The sequence below is a fragment of the Chlorocebus sabaeus genome, chromosome 20 (assembly GCF_047675955.1).
Source record: "Chlorocebus sabaeus isolate Y175 chromosome 20, mChlSab1.0.hap1, whole genome shotgun sequence".
NCBI classification, from domain to species: domain Eukaryota; kingdom Metazoa; phylum Chordata; class Mammalia; order Primates; family Cercopithecidae; genus Chlorocebus; species Chlorocebus sabaeus.
Window position 1 is genome coordinate 135,757,592 of NC_132923.1, and position 16,472 is coordinate 135,774,063.

General features: G+C 64.7%; 2 protein-coding genes across 6 annotated transcripts; both read right to left on the reverse strand.

The window, feature by feature from the left end:
• Nucleotides 1–7: 7 nt before the first annotated feature.
• On the reverse strand, nt 8–9,668 carry PLEKHN1 (pleckstrin homology domain containing N1). Its single transcript, XM_007981103.3, has 16 exons — nt 9,419–9,668; nt 9,235–9,334; nt 5,774–5,920; nt 5,591–5,671; nt 5,436–5,508; nt 5,187–5,314; nt 4,985–5,116; nt 4,782–4,862; nt 4,036–4,111; nt 3,760–3,896; nt 2,867–3,016; nt 2,554–2,691; nt 2,240–2,380; nt 1,829–2,047; nt 1,492–1,540; nt 8–1,414 (listed from the first exon to the last, which is right to left on the reverse strand). Exons 1-16 carry the CDS (start codon nt 9,499–9,501, stop codon nt 1,281–1,283), a joined length of 1,869 nt encoding a protein of 622 aa, XP_007979294.3. The 5' UTR covers nt 9,502–9,668; the 3' UTR covers nt 8–1,280.
• A 646-nt stretch (nt 9,669–10,314) lies between these two features.
• On the reverse strand, nt 10,315–15,312 carry KLHL17 (kelch like family member 17). Of its 5 annotated transcripts, none has more exons than XM_007981096.3 (12): nt 14,995–15,308; nt 14,245–14,504; nt 14,047–14,168; nt 13,727–13,948; nt 13,313–13,498; nt 12,869–13,082; nt 12,534–12,678; nt 12,211–12,378; nt 11,705–11,853; nt 11,534–11,607; nt 11,184–11,365; nt 10,315–11,044 (listed from the first exon to the last, which is right to left on the reverse strand). In XM_007981096.3, exons 1-12 carry the CDS (start codon nt 15,102–15,104, stop codon nt 10,816–10,818), a joined length of 2,061 nt encoding a protein of 686 aa, XP_007979287.1. In that variant the 5' UTR covers nt 15,105–15,308; the 3' UTR covers nt 10,315–10,815. The 5 variants fall into 5 exon arrangements, with proteins under 5 accessions (XP_007979287.1, XP_007979289.1, XP_007979288.1 ...); XM_007981098.3 differs by having other exon boundaries at nt 13,313–13,429; nt 14,995–15,307; XM_007981097.3 differs by having other exon boundaries at nt 11,705–11,793; nt 14,995–15,307.
• Nucleotides 15,313–16,472: the final 1,160 nt, after the last annotated feature.

A 16,472-nucleotide genomic window follows, 5' to 3' on the forward strand; every position in this document is an offset into this window, starting at 1 on the left:
CATGCAATAGTGGGGAGGTCATTTTACTAAGAAGTTATTTGTTATCTGAAATCACATTTAACCACACCCTGCATTTCTTCTGGGATGCAGTGGGGGCTGAGTGGCAGGACAGGACTTGGACCCTGGAGGGGTCTGAGCAGTGAGAGGCTCTGGCTGGAGCTCTGGGCAAACGGAGGGGCGAGGACACAGGGCAGCCTCCTCACAGGTGGGCCGGGCTGCCAAGGGCTCCAAGGCTCATCACTCTTGATCCTCAAGGGACTGTGGCCAAGGCCTCTCTGAGCTCTGGCCTGAGACAGTGAAGGCAGCCCAGCGGTCCCTGCAGGGTGGGGGTCTGCGGCAGAGCTGCGAGTCCCTCCCTGGGAAGCCCTGGGTGCAGGTGCAGAGGGAGAATTTGGCAGCATCAGACGGAGGGCTGGGCTCCTGGGGTTGTCCTGGCGGCTCCTGTGGGGCAGCTGGGGGCCCACGGCCAAGGGGCGTCAGAGACGAGTTGGGAAGGTCGGTGAGGGGCCGAAGGTGGCAGAGGAAGGGAGGCTGCCTGGCTGGGTGCCAGGTGGGGGTCCCCGGGTGGGGGTCCTGCCAAGGCAGTGTGTGCAGGGTCCTCAAGACTGTGGGAGATCCTGGCTGCTGAGTGGAGAACACGTGTACGTGGCACCAATAAAATTCTTTCTTTTCTTTTTCTTTCTTCTTTTCCTCGTTTTCTCTCTCTCTCTTTCCTTCTCTTCTGTTCTCTCTCTTCTCTCTTTTCTCTTTTTGTTCTTTCTCGTCCGGTGGTGTCAGCATCTCCTGTGCTGCCCTATGGTGCATGCCCAGGCCATGCAAGGACCCACCCGCCCTCCTCCTTGGGACACCCTGGCCAGTGCTCCTCACACCTTGCTGACCTGTGACCCTCATGCCCTCTGACCTCACATACTCTGACCCTGCTGACCTTTCTCTTTCCTCCGACCTTCACGCCCATGCCGCCCTCCCACTCCCAGTGAGTCTCCCCACTGACTCCTGGAGAGCTGAGCTGAGGGCCGACCCTGTGGATGGCCAGGACCTCCCTGACCTGTGACCCACCTTGCCAGCCAGGGCATCCTTGGGGTGAGCCCTTCCTGCCCCTCCCTGCCCCAGCTGCTGGCACTGAGGAGCAGGAGCCGAGGGACAGGCTCTGAACTCAGGGCCCCGGAGACCCCCCCATCACACTGGGTTCAGACCCTGACTTGTAATTTGAAGTGGGTTAGAGGGGCGGGTACCCTGGAGCTTGGTGAGGGCGGTCCTGAGAGCCAGCCTCACCGTGGCCATCAGATCCACTGCACCAGACCCGCACTGGCCTCAGGCCCTCCAAGCTGGGGGCACTTCCGGTGGGAGGAAGACAAAGTCTCGTCCCAGAGGTGGTCGTAGCCGGGGCCCTGGCTCCCCCTGGAGGACCAGCCATCTATGAGGGAAGGCAGAGATGTGTCAGCCTGTGGGAGGCAACAGGCACTCACCCCAGGAGGCAGGACCCTCACTCACCTGTCACAGGCAGCCGGGGTTCGGGCAAACCTTCCCTGGCAGAGGAGACCTAGGAAGCCCAAACCGCCAGTCTGAGAGCCAGGTACAGCCCCAGGCAGGGAGCTTGGAGACGGCCGGTCGATGTGCAGACCCCCACCCCCCCGGGTTGGCATCACCCACGTCCCCCTGCTCTCCCTCCCCAGTCCCGTCTCCCCACCTCCCTGCTGGCCACCCCGGTCTCCATCTGCCCCCGTCCTCCTGTTTCCCTCCCTGCTCCCTCAGAGTCCCAGGAGGCCCCACACCAGCGCCCCCAGCACCCCGGAGTGCAGGGCACACTGGCGTGGGGACTGCTACTCACAAGCTGAGGGGACTCTGGGGGCTGCGGCCCCCCGTCCTTGGCTGAGCCCCGGCGTCTCTGAGAGGCTCTGGACTGCAGGACTCCCTTCTTGGAGAGCAAGCGGGGGCCCGAGGGACCGGAGGAGCTGGAGCCGGGGTCAGAGGCAGGCACAGACACAGGTACCAAGGGGAGTGGGCTCAAGGGCACAGGTCCAGGTGAGCTCTGCATGGCACTGAGGAACTGCCAGGAGAGCCTGGGCTGGGGCCTCAGTGGCAACCAGGGACCCCCAGAACCTCAACCTCCCATCAGAGCCTGAACAGACCTCAGGCTCGGGGCAGCCCCAGACCCCAGGCTGAGAGGCACGGTCTAGACCTCCCCAACCTCAGGCTGCAGGCACCTCCCGCCCTTTCTGTCGCCCAGCAGGGGCCTGACCTCCTCCAGGCCCCGGACATCGGTGACCCTGCGGTGGGAGGTGGCAGGGGGCGTGTAGGGGTCAGCATAGAGGGGTGAGTGTGAAGTTTCCGAAGCGTGGTCAGGGGCGTCTGGGCTGTTCTCCAGGCTCAGCCTGTTCAGCTGCAGGGTAGAGGTGGGAGAGATGGGCTTCTCGGCCAGAAGCAGCCTAGGCCACCCCTTCTCTGTGCAAGACACCTCTGGGTGGCGCCAGGACAACTAGGCCCAGAGACAGAGGCCAGTGGTGCGGAATGGTGGGAACCAGGCCGGGGTCTGGGTGGGTGTGCTGGGCCCACCTGGGTCAGGTCCAGGTGCAGTGGGGTGGCAGGGCCGTGGCCCTCTGCCCGGGCCTTGCTCCTGGGTGACCGGCTGCTGCTACGTCTCAGCTCAGTCCTCCGTCGGCCAGTGCTGGTGCGGTCAGAGTTGGCCTGGTCCTGTGGGGACCACAAACCTTCCACAGAGAGCCCCTTGGCCCCTCTCCTGTGCAACTCTCTGAGGCTGCAAGGGGCTCCCTCCAGTCTGAGTTCCCCTGAGGAACCAGGGTCCCCAACACACACTTACCTGACAGTCTTCTGCCCCACTTTCGTCTGCCACCCCGTAAGCACTCACCGGTGTGTGCTGGGAGGAGCAGCCCACAGTGGATGGCACTGAGGACTCAGGCAAGGAGTGGCTGGTGCGTGTGGAGGGGGGCGCCAGGCACCCCGAGTCCCAGCTGGTCCGTCCGCCTGAGGACAGTGAGCCTCGGCCGCTGCCCGTAACCTGGGTGGGCAGTGAGTGGGGGTGAGTGAGGGCTGGACCCCCTCCCCACCTGCCCCTGCCTGGACCTACCCTGCTGCCCCCGCTTTTTTCTTTTTGGGACAGAGTCTTGTTCTGTCTCCCAGGCCAAAGTGCAGTGGCACAATCTCGGCTCACTGCAACCTCTGCCTCCCAGGTCAAGTGATTCTCATGCCTCAGCCTCCTGAGTAGCTGGGATTACAGGGATGCGTCACCACGCCTGGCTAATTTTTTTGTTGTTTGTTTTTTTTGAGACGGAGTCTCTCTGTGTCACCCAGGCTGGAGTGCAGTGGCACCATCTCGGCTCACTGCAAGCTCCGCCTCCCGGGTTTACGCCATTCTCCTGCCTCAGCCTCTGAGTAGCTGGGACTACAGGCGCCCGCCACCTTGCCCGGCTAGTTTTTTGTATTTTTTAGTAGAGACGGGGTTTCACCATGTTAGCCAGGATGGTTTCGATATCCTGACCTCATCATCCACCCGCCTCGACCTCCCAAAGTGCTGAGATTACAGGCTTGAGCCACCGCGCCCGGCCAATTTTTAAAATATTTTTAACAGAGATGGGTTTCTCCATGTTGGCCAGGCTGATCTTGAACTCCTGACCTCAAATGATCCGCCCACCTCAGCCTCCTAAAGTGCTGGGATTACAGGCGTGAGCCACCACGCCCAGTCTGCTGCCCCATTTTTACCACTGCCCAGGACCTGGGCTGTGGGGCCTGCTGATGCCTCACCTGCAGCCCTGGGAAGCTCTCCGCGCCAGGCAGCGGCGGGGCCCCCTCCCTGTGGGTGACGGCACGAAGGCACAGCAGCCAGTGGCTGTAGTCCTCGTAGCTGGCGCACACCACGCGGATGGTGTTGATGAGGGGGCCTGGCACACAGATGCTGTGAGGGGCTGGCAGGGTGGGGTGTACCCCTCAGCACCCCCACTAAAGAGCCGGGTGTCCCCCAGGCTGCCGCCCCACCATGGCCTGGCCAGGCAGGAGGCAGAACTGGGGTCAGGGCCCCACCTTCGATCAGGAAGGAGTGGATCTGCTTCTCCTTCTCCTCCAGGTTGATGCGGACCGCACGGAGTGGGAGCTCCCCCTGTGGGGGCAGAGACTGAGGGCCAGGCCTTTGTGGGGGCAGCCCCGGGGCCCCGCCTGGCTTCGTCCCACCCTCGTGCCCTCCAGAGCCTGGCTGGGTACTTGGAGAGCTGGGCACCGAGGCCACCACCCTGAGGGAGGCCAGTGGGTCCCATCTGTCCTGGGGCCACTGCTAGCCCTGCCGGGGGGACCTTCGCTGGCTAGGGGCAGACACACAAAGCCGCAGGACTGGCCTCCTGGGGTCCCCAGAGAGGAAGCTGGGCCGGGGGAATCACAGGGAGGGCCCTGTGTTTGTTCCTCAGTGATTGAAGGTTACCGTGAGTGCACACCCCCTTCCCGGTGCCCGCCCTGGAGGACACAGGCACACACACGTGTGCACACACACCCCTCACGGGCAGGCACACAGGAGGGAGTCTCCGGGAGGGGCTCTCAGCCCCGTGCTGCCTGCCCCAGGGTGATGGTCAAGAACCTCAGGGTGAGAAGCTCAGGGCGGGCAGGGGCTCCTCCACGCCACAGGGAGACCAGACTGACCAGGACTGCGGGCCTGGTGGGCAGGGCCTCGCGCCCTGTCTCAACAGGCCCCGAAATACAGGTTCCTCCTGCACGGCCGCCCCCTTCCACCCCCACACAGGTGCCTCCATGGGGCGGGCCCACAGTGGGGAGGGGCCCACCTTGAAGCAAAGCCCGTCCAGCTCCTCAGAGAAAATGGCCAGGGATGTCGGGTACAGGACCAAGAGCCGGTCCCACTGCTCCTGAGTGGGGGGCGTCAAACGATTCGGGGGCTGAGCTGCTGTGCACCCAGGGCCAGTCCCTGCCCTGCCCAGCACCCTGCACCCCTCCCGTCCCCCTACAGCCCCATGCACCTCCCACCCACCTGTGCGGGCAGGTGCTGCAGCTTGACCCTTGAGGCACAGACAGCGCTGCCGCCGGGTTCGTGCCCTGACGCTGTCCGCAGCCGGGTCAGGTGGCGTTGCAGAGTCCAGGGGAGCTCGTCTCCACAGGACCCCTGTGAGGAGGAGGTCAGAGCAGGCTGCGAGGATCTGGGTGGGGAGGGGCGTGGGGTCCCTGGCACTGACCTGTGGCGGTACCGAGTGGCAGTGTTGCAGCCCCCCAAGGAGGGCCGTCTGCTTCTCCAGGTGGTAAAGCCAGCGGTCCAGCTCGGCCCGGCTGGGGCAGAGCACCAGGAGGGGTGCGGGCAGCGGGCCTGCGGGTGGGGCAGAGAGGGCACACACATACACACACATGCCCCACAGCCCACAGGGCAGGCCCCTCTCCAAGTCCTGGGTCACGAGTGCCTCTGGGGGCCCGGGGAGCATCCCAAACACCTGTGATCTGGAAGGCGTGCTCTCGGGACCCCTCCAGCAGGCAGACGCTCAGCTCCGTCAGTGGTAACAGCCCCTGCCAGGCACAGGGTAGGAGCTTCAGGGATCCATGGAGGGAAGGGTGGCCATGGCCCCACCCCCACTGCCCACTGCCTCACCTGAAAGGTGAGTCCTTCCGAGCCGTGGGCCTGGAAGTACAGGTGGGCAGGGAACAGCTCCAGGTAGCAGTCGCTGACATCCTGCGCGGGCAGCAGGGTCGTCAGTGCAGGGTCCGGGGAGCCCCAGGCTGGTGGGGATGCTGCACCCGGAGCGTGCACCCCCCAGCCCGGCCCGGCCCCCACCTGGCTGTGCTGGAACCGCAGCTGGACCTTGGCGTAATGTACGACCTTTCCCAGGTTCCTCACAGGCACCCTCCGCCGCGCCTTCTTGAACACACTCAGGAACGGCTGCTCTAGGTTTTCTCGCTGGTTCTGCAAGTCCAGGATGTCCTAGAAGGAGCAGTGCTCAGGGGAGGGGGCCTCACCTGGGCCCCTCACCCCCTCGGCTGGCATCCACACAGCTACAGGATTATAGGCATGGTCTGCCTGTGCACAGCCACCCAACACATATGTGAAGAACAGCCTCCCACAGGCACATGAACCTGCACACTCAGCCTCTCCACAGGAAAACAGTCATGGCAGAACTTACACACACACGTGCATACATATATACATACATGCACGTTTGCGTAAACGTACATGCACACACCCCCGATACGTGCACATATAGGCAACATGCAAGTATCTATGCACACACACACACGTACACATGCATACATACACATATGCATACACATACACATAAGACACATACATGCCACACAATAGACACATACAGATGCATACGCACGTACACACACACACACATTCATGCATATGCATGGATACACACGTGCACACATATGCACTTGCACACATACACACAGATGCATACATGTCCACACACATACACCAAACACACATGTATACACATACACGTGTCACGTGCACACATACACATGTGCACACACATATACACATGTACACGCACATGCATGCACTGCACACATACACATGTACACATGCGCACACATACACATATGCACACGTGCACACCTATACACGTGTGTACACACATGCACATATATGCATACATACACACATGCACACGTACACTTGCACACGCACACATGTGCATACATGCATACACATCCACACACAAATACACCAACACACATGCATGCACACATACACAGTGCACAAATACGTGCACACACACGCACATGTACACATATGCATACACACGCACACATACACACTTGTGCACACACTCATGTGCGTGCATACACACACACTTCCCCACACAGAGCTGCCTGGTCTAGTGGTAGAGATGGTGAGATTTGAACTCAGTGGATTAAATCCTATCTTCATTATTTCCTAAGCTGTGTAACATGTCTTTGGTTATTCAACCTCTGAAGACTTGTTAGAAGAATTTGGGGGTGTCTAGGTAACACTCAAAACTCTCCCACATCTCCAGTACTGGCTGGTAAACGTTTAACACCTGGTTCTACAAAAAACAGACACAGAAACAACCAATGCCCTGATTTGTAACGTTTGTCAATTTCCTCAGTGTCAATGTTCTCAGCGCCGCCCATTTCCAGCCCCCAGCCTGAAAGATGTGAGGAGATTTCTGGGGTCGATCCCCTGAGTGTGTGCTGGCCACTTGCTCAGGTGACAGCCGGGTCCTGGCAGTGCCCCGAGGGGTCAGAGCCCCGCTCTCCGGCCACTGCATGTGCTCTTCCCGCTTTGGGGACCGCTCAGCCCCGACCCCCTTCCTTACCCACTTTGCAGCTTTGCTCAGACATCACCTGCTCCAAGAGGTCCTTTTCTGAAAGCCCCTCTAAAATTCCAGCCTTCCCTGATCCTCTGCACCCATCCCCTCTGTTTTTCTCCTTAGCACCAACCCCACCCTTCTCACTGGATCTTCTATTTATCTGCCCCGTCATCTGGGAGTGGGAGTGGGAGCACCGTGAGAACAGGGGTTGCCTATTCCGTTCACTTCTGTGTCCCCAGAGCCTAAGACAGGGCCTGGGATGTGCTGTGGGTATCACTGCATGTGCTGAGAGGGGAGGGGAATCCACATCCATGCCACATTTAGCCAATCCTGGCACAGTCCTCTACAAATGCAGGCTTTGATCACCAGGCTAGAGATCAGAAAGGGGATGGGTGTGAACCTGGGGCTGGAGAGCTCTGTGATCCACAGGCTCAGGGGCAAGTGGGAAGGTGTCCTGCTCCCTCTAGGAGCTGGCAAGGGCTACCTGCAGTGCTGCTGTGCCCTGGCCAAGCTTAGCTGCCCCTGAGCAGGCCCAGGAATGTGAACAGACAGACGCATAGGCTTTCCCGGCCTCCTGCCTCTGGGTGGGGCCTCCTGTACCCACACCCAGCGTGGGAACTGATGCCGGGTAGGCACCCATGAAAAATGGGCCACAGACCAGGAAGGGCCCTGCAGCCCAGCTCAGCCTCGGGGCCCCGGGGAGGACTCAGCTTGGAGCCGGCAGAGCCAGCTCACAGCACTGGGTGCAGAGCCCAGGCACAGGGCAGAGGAGCACTGGCTCCAGGACTGGCCCCGAGCTCCTCCCCCAGCCCCATTTCCTGAGGCTCAGCGGGTTCCCTCTCTAGCTACCATGTCCTGGCAAGGGAGGACCACTAGGGCCACCCACTGCACCTCATAGGACCCCACCAGGGTCCCACTGCATGTCCTGGGCCTGGACAGAGAGAGTAGCATCTGAGATGCAGCCAAAGGGACCCCACCCCTAGGCCAGCCTGGCTCCCTCTGCCTGCCCACTCCTCTGAGGCAGTGTGGTTTCCGAAACCAGCACCTGTTGTCTGCAGGGAACCCTGAAACTCTGCAGGTCAGGAGAGGGTATGGCACGAGCCTCCTGCCTGGCGGGGGCATGTTGGCAACGGGGTCTGCACGGCCACACCAGCTGCTGGACCTAGGAGTGCAGGGCAGGGCCCCCCTCCAGATGCTCCTAGGGCCTGCACATAGCAGCCTGCCTGCCTGACAGGGGTGCCGTGGGGGCTCCTGTCTGCCCTGAAGCCAGGTTCCTCCTCCTGTTCCCTCAACCCAGCACCAGGCACATCGGAAAGGGGCTGGGCATCTACCCTGTGAAGACCCTTAGTCCCACGGGGGCCTGGGCGGGGGGATGGGCGTGGGGGTGGTCTTCTGCTCCTTCCACGGAGAGGTGGCCTAGTGTGTGCTTGGGAGATGCCTCCTTGCTGCGTGGCCTTGGCAGGCTGGGAGGAGGCCGGTGCGTGCACAGAGGGGTTGCTGTGGATGGGGCGGCCCTACCCAGCAGCAGCTTCCTGCGGGACACCCCGGGAGAAACAGGCCGCGTAGGTGGCCGGCTGGCTCACTGCTCACCTGAGGCCCCTTACTGTCAAGTGACACGACCAGCACGACCCCAGCCCCACTGCAGCGACAGAGACGCGTGCGCCGGTCCCCTGCGGGAGGAGGTCCCGGGAGGCCCCGCCCCGCCCCGCCCCGCCCCGCCCCGCCCAGCTCGCTCCCGACTGACTCAGTCCTGCGTCGCGGTTTCGCTCTCCGCTCAGACTTTCGGCCGGATGAGCTCCCCAGGGCGGGGCAGTCAGCGTCCCCTCCTCACCTAAGGGGGTCTGAATCCCCCCGGGCCGAGGGGAAGACCCTGAGCTGCAGGGACACGCGGCACACACGCGCGGGCAGAGCCACGCTCCCAGACCCCAGCCACCGCGTGCGCCGCGCTCACCGTGCCCGGGATGTAGTGGAAGAGCTTGTTGGCGGCGGCGTCCCCGCTTCGAGCAGCCTCGGGGCCCAGCAGGCCAGCCGGCATCCGTGCGCCGTCCTCTCTGGGGACAAGGCAAGGGAGCTCGTGGCCGCGGAGCGGGTGGGGGAGCCCTGTGCCCAGGTGGCCACACCCACACCCCGCTCACCTGTTTCCCTTCAGTGAGGGCTTTCTGGAGAAGGAGGCCCGGAGCCTCCTGGGGGCCTGAGGGACACAGTGGCTGTTCCCCATGGCCAGAGTCGTGCAGGTCGGCAAATCTGGGTCCCTGTCCACAGCCTCCTGCCCCCGCCTCCCACAGGCAGGCGGGGCTCTGGGACGTCCCGCCCGTCACCCAGGGCTGGGCGGGGGTGGAGCCTTTCTGGAAGAGGCCTGGCCCCTACCTGAGCCGTCCAGGTCTCTGCCCTGGGCCCTCCACACCGAGGGGCCAGCCTTGGGGCGATCTCCCCTCTGGCCCAGACAAGGCCTCCAGTGTGCAAGGGGCACCCCACTTGCCTGTGTTCAGGCTTTGTGAACTCGGGGCCACCTTCCAGCACCCCCCAACAATGTGCACACACATCCTGTTTCCATCTAAACCCTGGCCAGCCTGAGTCACCGGTGACTGCAGGGAGGGCTGAGGCAGGAATTCCATTGTAGGAGACAGCAGCCAGAGCCACCCCAGCCTCCCCTCCTGCTTGGGCCCCCTCACCACAGACCCGTCAGGGTCCTCAAGGCTTAAGGGGACTCTGGAAGACCACGTGCCACCTAGGCGGCCAGGACAGTCAGCATACACAGGGGCAGTGCGGTCCTCCCCAGCCACACCCCCAGAGCCCAAGACGTGGTGGGGACCTCAGCCTCAGGACCCAGCCCAGGCAAACCCCACCTACAGTGGGAGGCTGGTCCACAGGGACTCCATGGCCCCCACCCTCCCTGGATGCACAGCTCTGCCTTGTAGCCCCCAGACACCGGTGCAGCATCTCAGGCCACCCGCCCACGCCCCTCACCCTGGACCCCCAGATAGGACCCAAAGTTGCGCAGCTGCCCCACAAGCCAGAGAGACGCTCAGCCTGAGGAGCCCCAGAAATGTGTTTATTGTTCAAGTTGGGCTTGTATTGCTGTGTGGGGCCCGAGTGCACACGTGTGCACCCACTACAAGATCCAGGGAAGACGGCACAAAGCAGACGACGACAGGAAGGACACCTGCTCCCCACCCTTCCCGGGACCCCGCCGTGTGCAAAATTCGAGCTGGTGTCGGCAGCTGCTTGGAAAGCCCCAGGGCCTCTGGTTCTGCGGCCTGCAGGGTCTGAGCAGGCAATGGCCCTGGGGCAGCGAGGCCCCCACCTGGTCACTCCCGGCTGCCCGCCATGCAGGCAGTGGAGGGGAGGACGGGCGGCCGCGGCACTGCTCACCCCTCAATAAATAAGATAAATAACTAAATAAATAAACAACTAAATATAGACACGAAGGAATGGACGCAGAGACGTGGACAGAAGATGCGAGATGTCCCTGGTGGGGGCCACGGCCCCCTTAAGGCATGTGGGAGGCTGCAGGCCTCTGGGGGTGGGGGGGTCAGAGGCTGGTGGAGGACACGGACAGCGTGGGCGAGGACGGCGGCGGGAAGTTGAGCAGCTCCAGCACCGCCACGCCGACACTACTACGCCGTGTGAACATGCAGGACGCGGCCACCCACTTGTTGGTCCTCGGGTTGTACTTCTCGATGGAATTGAGGCTGGAGCTACCATCGTTACCCCCCACGGCGTACAGCCATCCATCCATGGCCACCAGGTCGTGCGTGCTCCTGGGGGGCAGGCGGGGTGAGCCCCTGGCAGCAGGAAGGGGTGCGGGGGGAGGGGCCGCGCCACGAGAAGCAGTGGGGGCAGGACATGCCCACTGAAGTGGGGAAAACCCCCTCCCCGCCGCACAGCCCCACTGCGGACCTGCGGATGTTCATTGGCGCCACGCTCTCCCAGGCTCCAGCCTTGGGACTGTATCTCTCTACTGAGTTGAGGCAGCTAGTCCCGTCGTTGCCCCCTGCCACATACAGGGCACCCTCCAGCACGGCCACACCTGCTGAGCTGCGTCGGCTTAGCATGGACGCCACAGACGACCAAGCGTTCACCTGGGGGCGAGGGTGTGGGCTGGAGGCAGACCCGCCACGGGCATCCCTCCCCTGCCGCAGCCCCAACTCCAGCGTGGGGTGTCGGGAATGGGTGGGATGTGGGTGACCAGAGAGGGGAGGGCCCCGCAGCGCACAGGAGGGGGTGGACAGGAGGGGTGCACTATGCACCTGGGGCTCATACTTCTCCACAGTGGCCAGGTGTGAGGAGCTGTCGTAGCCGCCCACGGCATACAGGTTCCCATCTGTGGAAAGTCAACATGCCCGTGGCACTCCTGCTGGGAGTGGGGTCTCCAGGGTGGGGGAAGGCGGGGACCCCCCCAGGCAGGCCCCATCACCCACCAAGCGTGGCCACTCGCACATAGCGCCTCCGGGTGCTCATGGCAGCGACAGATGTCCACGTTCCGGTCAGGGGGTCGTAGCGTTCGGCGCTGTGGGCACCAGGACCGCCACAGCTCAATAGAGACAGAAAAGCGTCCCGGCCCCAGGACCTGCCCTCCCCAGCAGAACGGCCGAAATCTTACCCTAGGAGCCACAGAGACTCAGACCGCAAAGTCCTACCAGCCAGGACCCGCTGGTGGGCACAGGCTCCTGGCTGCCTGGAAAAGCCTGGGCGTACACCCACCTGGGCCCAGACTCTGGACTGGAGGTAAGGATCCCAGAGAGGAAAGGGGAGTGGGGCAGCAAAGCCAGTTCAGGCCCAATGTGGCCGTGGCCTGGGGTGAAGCGGCCTCGCAGATCACCCCCTTTAACACCCCGTCAGATACGACCTCCATGATGGTGACACAAACTCGCCTCTTGCGAGGTGGACCCTACAAAGCCACTGGGGCCCCAACACCAATTACTACCTGTTCAGGCAGGAGGCCCCGTCATAGCCGCCAGCCGAGTACAGGAGTCCGTGCAAGGCGGCCACACCCAGGCAGCTTCGCCTCGTGCCCATGGACACCTCCGGCTGCCACGTGTTAGTCACGGGATCGTAGGACTCCACGGTAGCCAAGTCTGAGGTCCCGTCATAGCTAGCAGAATTAACCCACTGTAGGTCAAGACTGGCCTGGCGGGCATGCGTCAAACCCGACCCCAGTCCAGCCTCCAGGCTTACCCGCCCACGGCATACAGCCGGTCCCCATGGGGCACACACCAGACCTGACCCAAGTCCAGCCTCCGGGCTTACCCGCCCACAGCATACAGCCGGTTCCCCACCGCAGCCACTCCCACCCGGGCCCGGCGCGTGGACATGGAGGCCACCACGTGCCAGCGGTCGGTGCGCGTGTCATAGGCCTCACAGTCTCCGTGGATGGCAAACAGGCTCCCACCGCCTGGGGAGGGCAGGTGGAGACGGGACTCGTGAGTGGATCCCACTGCTGGGCCACACCCCGGGCTCCTGGAGAGGCCCCTGGATGGAGGGGCGGAGGGGCAGGTCAGGACCTGACCGGCACAGGTGGGGTGAGCTTGTGCTGGTGGGGAGGAGAAGGCACAGGGCAGGAAGGAAAGGAGTGGGAGCCATACCCACAGCAAAAAGCACAGGCCCGGCCCCCTCACAGCGCCGGGGCCGCGTGCGGCTGGTGCCTAGGACGCCCCTCTGCTCGGGCAGCAGGTGGAACTTTAGGGCCTCGATGAGAAGGTCCTTGCAGTCAGGGTGGTGCCTCACCAGGCTCTCAGCATCCACGTGGCCCAGCAGGAAGTCGCGGCTCAGTAGAGGCAGCCGCACACACTTCATGAGCTGGGGCGCAGAGAACACTACGCTCAGGCGGGACCCTCAGGCACACTGGGCCCCAGGGCTGAGACAACCCCCCAGATGCCGGTACCACCTGTGTGACGGGTTCTTCTTCAGACAGGGTGGGCACCATCCCCACGGAATCCCTGAACTCGGGAAAGATCAGGGCGCACCAGGCCCTCAGCCACCTGCATGCCCTCCTGGATGCTATGGGAGCCCCCGGGGCCGGGCCTCACCCGTGGGACATGCTGCCTGCGGGCGTCCACGTCATGTTTCACCCAGCTCAGGACTGCTCGATAGACCTCCTCCTCCGAAGGCACGTTCAGGCTGTCACTAGAGACCAGTTCCAGCACCTGGGGGTGGAGGTCCTCAGACCTGAGATCTGGGGAGGGTCCTGTGGGCCCAGGGAGCCCTGAAGATGCCTAGGAGGAGGGTTAGGGGTGGGGGCTGAGTGTTCATACTGGGAGGGGCTGAGCAGAGTCAGGAGCCACAGACGAGGCTCCTGGGGGGCCTCGATCCAGGAGGGTCTTGGGGATGCACAGCAAGTACTAAGGATTGTGAGCAGGGCTGCATCAGGACAAAATGGGGTCGGGAGTCAAAAGCAAAAACGGGTGGGGTGGAGGGCGCCGGCTGGGCCCACCAGCTGTTACCTGTTTCAGGGGCAGCAGCATAAATTCTTCGGTCTTGGCCACGTCCACGAAGTGCTGCAGCACGTACCTGTGGGCGGCCTTGAGCAGGTCGCTGCAGGAGTGCGCATCGGCAAAGCCCCGGATGCCCAGGCAGTTGGAGGGGTCGAGCTGACTCAGCAGGAACTTGCAGCAGGCGTCTCGGACGCCATTCAGCTGCAGGAGGCTGGCGGCTGGGAGCAGAGTCTACGGGGCACCGAGATGCGGGTGAGGGAGGCACAAGGTGGAGGGCAGCGGGATCTGGCTGAGAGGACTTCACCGGGGCCCAGGGGAGGCAGCCTCACCTGCACGTTGCCCTCGCCCACCACGATCTCAGCCGTGTACGCAAACTGCACCAGCTGGTCCAAGGCCTGGGGGTCGATGTCGTGCAGCGTCACGTGGGTCTGGCGGCTCTCGCTCATCTCATCTGTGGGGACAGCGTGTCAGAGGGGCTGACCCGAGGGACCCACGGAGTCCCCAGCGCCTCGCAGGTGAGTACTTGCTTGTGAACATGGCGTGGAAGTACGGGCTGCAGGAGGCCAACACCACTTTGTGTGCACGGATCTCCTTGGCGGCCACGTGCAGGACGATGTCGCACAGGAGGCCGCGCTGGCGCATGCGGCTCATGGCCACGAAGGCGTCGTGGTAGTGGCGCTTGGAGTTGTGGGCCACGCTGTGGCCCTCGCGGCTCAGCAGCTGCACGGCTCCCTCCATGGGGGCTGCGGGCCGAGCCTGCCGGGGCCGCGTGCGCTCTGCCTCGGGGCTGCAGGGGGCGGGCGGGTCAGGCTTCGGCCCGGCTGGCGCTGCCCGCCCGCCCTGGTTGCCCTGGAGACTCTGGGCCGTGCCCGGGCAGCCCGCGGGGACCCAGCCCCTGGTGCGACGGGGGCGCCGGCAGCCCTCGCCTGACCTCCGCCAAGGACCCCCGCCCCGCGCGCGCCGTGTCCAGGCCTGCGCTGCGCCCCTGCTCCCCCGGGCGTCGTCAGAGCCCCGCGCCTGGCCCCGCTCCCCGGCGCCCCCACGAGCTCAGCTCCTCCGCGTTCCCAGCCGCCCTCTCGGGCCCGCAGCGGGAGCGGCGACCTGGGAGCGCGGGGCGCTGGTGGGGACGCTACTCTGGGCCGACCCCGCTCCGCACCCGGGTCCCGACCTCCCCGGGCCCTCCGGAGCGGCCCCCGCCCCTTCAGCAAGCGGACGCGAGGGCGGGGGCCGGGCAGGTCCCGAGGCCGCCCCCCGCGCCCCGACCCCCGCCCACTCACGCCGGCGGCTGCGGCGGTGGTGGCGGCGGCGGCGCCTCGGGCCCAGGTCCCGGGCTGCCGTGCTCCGGGCTCTGCGTCCTGCCGGCCGGGCGCTCGCTGCGGGGCTGCATTCGGCTGCCGGACCCGCCGCCGATTCGCGGAGGACGCGCGGGCGAACCGACGCGGAGACTGCCGGAGGGCTGCTCGGCGGTGGCGGCCCGCTCGCGTCGCTCAGTCCCGCCGCTCCCGCCCGCAGCCGCTGTTTCTCGGCGCCGCCCGCCCCGCCTGCCGAGAGGCTTCAGGGACTAGACGTTGGACGCGGATCCTTCCAGCGCCGCGCCCCGGGTTCGCTGCCTCCTCCGAGAAGCCCCCTAAAGGCCCCACCCTCATCCTCCTCCAAGAAGCCCCCCAGGCCCCGCCATCCTCCTCCGGGAAGTCCCCCAGGCCCCGCCATCCTCCTCCTCCGGGAAGCCCCCCAGGCCCCGCCATCCTCCTCCTCCGGGAAGCCCCCCAGGCCTCGCCCGCCTTCTCCTCCGGGAAGCCCCCCAGGGCCCGCCATCCTCCTCCTCCGGGAAGCTCCCCAGGCCCCACCATTCTCCTCCCTCGGGTAGCCCCCCTAGGCCTTGCCCTCCTCCTTCTCCGGGAAGCCCCCCAGACCTCCCCCTCCTCCTCCTCCGAGAAGCCCCCAGGCCTCACTCTCCTCTGGGAAGCCCCCCAAGCCTCGCCCTCCTCCTCCCCTAGGAAGCCATCCCCGGCCCCTCGACCCCCTAACCTGCTTCCTCCGGGGAGCCCGGGGGCCCCGCAGCACCAAGAGGCCAAATGGGACCCCGAGGCCACTCCGCCCGCGTCCTTCACTCGCCCCTTCAGTGCCAGGGCTGAGGGAGCCGCGCCTGCGCCCCTGTCATGGGGTCTGGCTGTCCAGGCCCGCGGGCCCCGGTGTCAGGCTGGTAGCAGGGAGGAAGGCGCCGGTCTCCCCACCGTCTTCACCCCGTGCGGCGTCCCCGGGAAGGGCCGCAGAAGAGCCGCCGTCGGCGTCCAGAGGGCTGTGGACGGGGAGCGCCCTGCGCGGTGTTCGTGGCGCTGGCCCGGTCTCCGCGGATCGGGCGAAGCCAGCCTGGCCCTCGGGTCGCCCGTCTTTTGTAGAGTTGGCGACATCAGTGCGGTTCCCACTGCCCCTCGCGTTTCCTACTGGACCCTCGGCTTTTTATTGTTGATTCGTGGGAGCTCTTTGCATAGGGGCCCCGCCGTCGCAGTCTGGCGTCCTCGCAGGCGCGTGCCCTCGGAGCGCCGGGTGGGATGCGGGCGCGACGGGACACCTGGTCTCTCTTCCCCGGGGCGGACACCGGCGTCGCCGCGTCCTGCTGAGCCGGGCGCCGAGCGGGAGGCGCATCGGGGCTCCACTTGGGCTGCCCGCACCGTGCACGCGAACGCGCCCTCCCGCCCGGAGACAGCAGGCGTAGCGGTCGGAGAACCGTAGAACCACTCGGCTGGGCGTGGCG